At 39.3% G+C, this 6646-nt stretch overlaps 1 protein-coding gene across 1 annotated transcript; it reads right to left on the bottom strand.

The window, feature by feature from the left end:
• Positions 1–4239: 4239 nt before the first annotated feature.
• Positions 4240–6621, bottom strand: LOC112143813 (C-reactive protein-like). Its single transcript, XM_024268024.2, has 5 exons — positions 6247–6621; positions 6028–6082; positions 5696–5798; positions 5317–5617; positions 4240–5206 (listed from the first exon to the last, which is right to left on the bottom strand). The coding sequence occupies exons 2-5, from the start codon at positions 6080–6082 to the stop codon at positions 4964–4966; spliced, it is 702 nt and encodes a 233-aa protein (XP_024123792.2). The 5' UTR covers positions 6247–6621; the 3' UTR covers positions 4240–4963.
• Positions 6622–6646: the final 25 nt, after the last annotated feature.

Consider the following 6646-nt stretch of genomic DNA (forward strand, 5'->3'; position numbering starts at 1 on the left):
AAGTCTAAATAGTTTGACACTTATCTATTTATCCTGTAACCTCACGCTGCTCTTGCTCTTTCTGCTGTTTTTCTTCGATCACCACACTTGAGAGAATATCATTGAGCACATACATTTTCATTTCATTGTTGACGGTTAAGCCATTTTTCCTGCACCAAAAAATAAAAAAAAGAGTGAAAAGTGATGGACAGTTAATGGCATTTTGACGATCAAGACAGAAAGAGCACTACATTAGCTGAGTCACCTTACATTTTACATGTTGAAAGACACTGAAACAGTGGCTGCTGTAAAACTCAACAACGGGATGTGAGTCTACATCATTTAGAGAAGTGATAATTATGAGTGAAACAGATGACAGGACCCTACAGGGGGAATCTAAGACACTCCTTCTATTTCTTATCTGAAACATATATTTTCCCAGAGTGCATCAGAGATGGGAAAATATTATGGTACGTCTATATTAAAGTCAGAGGCTTTGATACACTGTGCTGACTGCTTTAAACAAGAATTTCTGCTTCTGATGTTTTGCCATCAGAAGTTTCTTATATAAGACTATAAAAAGGATAAATATTAACTGAGGGCACCCTGGTGGATATATTTTGCATCGCATATTCAAACAAAAGGGCCGTATTTGCACTACACTGGAAAACTGAGTAGAAGGAGACGAAGGAAGCCACTTGCGCAAATGTCAAAACCATTCTATAAGAGAAGACATCGTGTCCAGATGCAATGACTCAACTTTAAGACATTAAAAAATCAAAAGGTTTTGCCCAAATTTTGCAGCCATATAACTGTGAACCAGGCCATTCTGCAGTAGGAGCATGTTTCGGCACTGTCTTCCCAACGGAGTTCATGAAATGACTTCAGTTTCCAATAAAAGATTCAGCATCCCTTCAAACAAGATAACAAAGCCTTCCTACAAACTTAATGAATACCACAAGGAAAAAAGGATTTTCTCTTGGTTCCACTTCCTAAACTTTTGTTCTGCTTCCAGAATGACCGTCTTCATTCAATGTCAGAGTTTCCCTAATGGAGTGTTCCTATTAGTAGAAGTAGGAATGCACTTTCCCTCAAACTCATTTTGACAGGTGATCTTTGACCCTACCCCATCCATTTTCACAAGCAGATTTTCAAAAGCATCTTAATGACTATTTTAAAGATAAATGCTACTGTTACACAATGCAATGATTTTAGGGTTTCAAATTTTTGAATGTGTTTTTTTCTCATTCATTCCATTTTATTTATTGCTCTTGTAACCCCTTTCTTTCTTTCTTAAAAGGTCTTGCCTTTTGCCAGGCCACAGTTGAAAATAAGGATGTTGTTTGTAATTCCCTGGATAAATAAAGATTTAAATTGAAGAAAAAAATAAATTTTATAGGTAATCTTTGACCCTACACCATCCATCACATTTATTTGACAGGTGGCAGATGGTTTTGTATAAATCTTTTTACAAAATGTATATTAAATAATAATTAAACGGTTATTTGAGGAGACCTTATTTGATCAATAAATTTGTTTAAATCAACCAAATTGTCCGATGCATCTGACTTTATCTAACTGGAAAAAAGAAAGCAGTGAGAGTTATGGCACCTGTTTACCCTAGCCCCCTAAATTGAGGTATTACCCGAAATCAAGTTTCTAATCCTTCCATGAGCTGTGGCGGGAAGAACCCTGGAAGATGTAACCTTTTCAAGAGAGAATAGGAATATACTTTCCATCAAACTCATTTTGACAGGTGCTCCGCCCCTAACCCCATCCCTCAAGATGACAAAACAATTTATATACATTTTTTATTAAAACTGTTGCATCATCTTGAGGGTTGGGCACCTTGTGTATGGTCAGAGTTCACCTGTCAAAATGAGTTTGAGGGTAAGTATTGTAGCGACTGACTGACGTTGTTGGGGCTCTGTTATATGTGTTAATGTGTTCTGTGTTACATTGTTGCTCCAGTCAGTGGATGAGTGTGATTGGATGCGTGTGGGAGTGGGCGGAGGAGCAGGACAATATAGGGGTGGATGCTGGAGCATGGTGGGAGAATAAATGAGGTATGAACAAAGGAAGTTCGCATTATCTTTTGTGCTGTATTCGGCGTGGTTACGGCCGACAGTAACCGTTAAAAGTAATTAAAAAGCTTCGCGGTTGGAAACGGTCGCCTCCGCTTCTTTATTGCGTCCAGCAGGACGCTACACTGGTGTCAGAAGTCAAACACCGGAGTTTTCGGCTAACTCAGTCAAGCTAGCGCGGCGCGCGACATGGCCGTTCAGCGGGACAGGACCGGCGCTCGCCCAAAAATCAAGGAGGTGCTCTCCTGGCTCCAAAGGACTCTTTGAAAAGTTTGATGCTCTGAGGATGAAGGATGGAGTACTTCAGAGGGCCTGGAAAGAACCGGCTACAGGGGAAGAACGGTGGCAGGTGGTGGTCCCTCGTACGCTGAGAGACTCAGTCCTCCAAGGTTGCCATGGAGCTGCAGGGTCTGGACACTTTGGCGTGTCAAAGACCCACCGTCGCCTCCGTCAGGGGTTCTACTGGGGCCAGCTTAGGAGGGACGTGGAAGACTTCTGCCGCCGCTGCGACATCTGTACAGCGCATAAAGGTCCCCCTGATCGGTTTTAGAATTCCTCATACATTTCAGCACTTCATCGCCCAGTCTAATCAGGTCTGCACAGATTTGTAGGACTAAGTTCCAAAAAAAAAACAAAAAAAAAACATTGATCCCAAGATAATTGACATCAATCTCGATTAGGAAATTATATTTTGCAGAGGAGACATGAAGGGTGCTTCTGAAATGTAAAGCAGTAGGAGCCTCTGATTGCATAAAGTGGCTGCAGTTAGTGATGGCTGGTGTGACTCAGCTGGATTGTTGAGTGAAGCAGTCAGGAAACATCTGTTATCTGGAAGCAGACGCTGCTTCCACATGCAGAAAGGAGCCACTCGATATGATTTGGGCATTAAATTCTAGTGAATATTTTTCCAAAATGTCCCCTGCACAAGGCCTTGGTTATAGATCGGGAAACTTCTGAAGAGATTATAGCTCAGGGCCCACGTGGACACGCTTCAGGTTTCCCTAAATGAGTAGCAGAATGTTTTTTAAATAGAAAAAATATTTAGGATTTCTGCTTTGACTGCTACCTTTGTGACCTTTCTGTAGTTAAAAATCTAGATTGTATGTAACATGACAACAAAAATTTACTTTTTGTAACAATCATATTATATGATTAGTTAAAACTGTGATGTGTTAGAAAACAATATCATTGGAAGCATGGTTATTTTTATTTCCTGCTGTTCTGCTTTTCAGTCTTTGTCTTTCTTTTAATTTTTTTCTTCCTTGTGAGCTGTTTGGAGATTTGTTCAGTTCTGTTGCTAAATGAGGGAAATATGGAAAAAAACAGGAGCAACTTCTGTCACATTTCTATAATTTAAACTCATTGTAATGGTAATGTATGATATTCACAGTATGCAGAACCATTTGGCTTTGTCTTGCTGTTTGCTTCCATAAAGTGAATACAGATTAACATGTTGTCCAAACTGATAAGCCAAACTGGACTTTTGTGCTTGTGTCCGTCTCAAGCCTGAATTTAATATGAAAATACAATGTTTCATTGTCTGCTGGAGAAATCAGTTTTTTGCACTTGTGTTTGTCATGCTGCATTCCTGTTGTGTTCGGTTGGGCTGAATATTGAAATGCTTTCATTTGCCATTTTGTTTAAAAATACCAGATTGCTTGCTGACAGCGATAAGAGCTGCACATTTACCAAATGAATTAGGAAATAGCAAGTAGTGATTGGGTATAATGTTTAATACTCACTTAGTGCCAAGCTGCAATGCAGCTACAGCCTTTTCTTCTCTCTTGAAGGATACCTTGTGTGTTCTTGCAACCCAAGTGATAATGTTGGTTCCTAAACTATTTGCAGTGTTGCACAGGTAGAGCTGTCAACCTCTGATCAGAAAATCGCAGGTCTGGTTCCTGTTTTGTCCACCCTATGTGATGAAATGTCCCAAGACACTGAACCCCACAGTGGTTAGGATAACAGTGCAGCCGTTGATGTGTGTATGCATTGGTGAATGGGATTGTGACAGTGAAGGTTTTAGGTCATCAAGGAATATAGAAAACTGCTAAATGTGTATATACAATTTATTATTTAACAATTTATTCAACATTTAAACAATTGAAATAATTTAAAAATGTATTTAAAAAAAATCAAAAGAGCACAAAGGTCTAGCAGTACACACACAAAAAAAGATATGGTCGCTGGTTAAGAATAATTGTATTTGTATTGATCTTTCAAAGCAGAAATGTCACTGTTGTCACACATGCTGATGGAATGTGGAAAAGCTTTGGCTTAGACCATCCTTCTTAATTGTTATAATTTTCTTTAATGCTGTATTGCACTGGAGTTTGAATTATCCTTGTATAAATATAAGACACTTTTGTTTTAGCAGCTCAGTGGGCTGGGTGTAGGGCTGTCACGCAGGAATCCTGGGTTCAATCCCCGGGGTGTGCATTGAGCCTAATCCAGATTGGGTCCTTCGGCAAGACCCTTGACTGACGCTGCTTTGTAACTTGGTTCCCTGCGCTTACCAAATATAGGGTTGAGTTAGTTTCTGAATGATAGACTTCCTGGGTCTAAAAGTCACAAAAACCACAAAAGGGCTCTTTATATTAATTTTATCTGTCAAATTGAAGTAAATCCAGAGGGTTGGTCTGGATGTACAGGAGCCAGGGAAGTAAAATCAAATCACAGGGTAATTTACTGTGGAGACTCCTGAAGGAAGTGGCCAAAATGAAAAACAAATTAAGTGCAGGTAGAGGTTTTACTTGAAAATATATTTTTTTGTGATACAAAAGAGAGGAAACTAATTGTAATGTGTGATTATTTCATGAACTCAGACAATCAAGTCAATTAACAACAATTGGAACACTTGCTTTAACTTTTAATCTACTCAAAGGAAAAAAAGTGTAAGATTATGCACCAACTTGAATATTTTTAAGTTGACAAACTACAGTTTTATCTTCAATCAGGACATGGCCAGAAATATCAAAGTCCAGCGCGTTCCAGTTCAGCACATTTCCTGGAGTGAAGTGCAGGTTTTCCATGTAGTTTTGGATCTCACACGGTGATAGGATGTAGTCCCACATGTGGACATCTGACATCATGCCGACAAAGCTCTGATTAATGTCAAACCCTCCACCATGTTTGTCTTGTTCCTGTGGGGGATCCAAAATGATGACAAATGAAGAATAGAGATTTAATGTTCTGATGAGTATGCACAATAACTATCAAACTGTTCTAAAAAAATGTTTTATGTGAATATTACCTGTCCTAAAATAACTATAGGTTGCCCAATGATGGCTTCTCCAGACCTTATAAATTTCCTGATTGAAGGTACCCCATCAAACCACATTTGTCCGAGTCCAGTCACAGAGTCCCATGTGGTGCAGATGGAGTGCCACTTGTTTGACTTGTAGTCCCATTCCCTATAACCAGCCGCTGTAGTAGTTTTGACATAGGTCTGCATCTCTTGGACCACATTGTGCCAGAAAACCAGGTAGGCATTGTCGTCAGAGGGTGTGGCTATAGAAAAGATTGCGTGGTCTCTTTTAAGGTCTGTAACAGATCTTTTGGAGGAGACAAAAATGTCCATCGTTAAATTCTGAGGACATACAGTGATTTTTCTATGCAGTCGATAGATTTACCTGTGACAGACAGTTACAGCTTTGTAAACCTGATTTGCTAGACTCATCCTCACTTGAGCTGAGTTTGTTGGCTGGGGGAAGGTGAACATTTTTCCGGAAAGATCTAGGAAAAATAGCAAAAGACAAAATGAACCAAAACCCGGGTTCTTCTTACTCCACTTCCTTTTGCTGTTCTCCATATCACATCTTCTTAAGAGACCAAAAAAGGACTCCCAGAAACCTATTCTACCTCACTGTTTTACCTTCAGATTGTTTCTTTAACCAGCAAATAAGCTAGGGGAGCCAAGACAGTTTTAGCAATGTGGGCAAATAAAAATATTAACAAAACTAACCTTGGACCTTTGCAGTTGCGGTTCCCAGTAGCACAAGTAAAAGCAACAACTTCATCTGTTGGATGAAAGCAAAACATACAACCCATTAAAAGGCAGGAGAGATTTACCATGTGACAAACTAGAACATGTCATTTCTTCAAAACAAATACAAGTAAAGATAGAAAAAATGAAGAAGTAAAACATAAACAGATGTTGTCATATCAGGTGCCTCAATCTTACCTTGAATGACTGTTTAGTTTTGCTCTCTGTGAAGGGTCTGAAGTTTTTCCTCAGTCCTCCCTCCTTTATATGTGCTTTCTTTCACCTTTCCCTTTCAGTTTCTCCTCTTTTTTTTTTTTAATGAACCGAAACAATTGCGGTTGTTGTAGCTCCCACGTGAAATTGATTAGCTTTGTGCTCTTTTTATGTCTTTCCAAGAATAAGGGTGACAAAAAGATGAAGCTGTCATGGTTTATGATTAACCTTCTGTACGTGTTAGCTTCCTGTTGCCATGCCGGATCTTAACAGGTCAGTCTTGGTCCTCATCTTAAACTAGTGTAACCAACTTCAACGTTAAGCGATGGATTACAGTATTTTATTCAAGTGTATCCAACTATGGCCAGTATCAGAAGGATCCAAA

Source organism: Oryzias melastigma, linkage group LG16 (genome assembly GCF_002922805.2).
Source record: "Oryzias melastigma strain HK-1 linkage group LG16, ASM292280v2, whole genome shotgun sequence".
Classification (NCBI taxonomy): domain Eukaryota; kingdom Metazoa; phylum Chordata; class Actinopteri; order Beloniformes; family Adrianichthyidae; genus Oryzias; species Oryzias melastigma.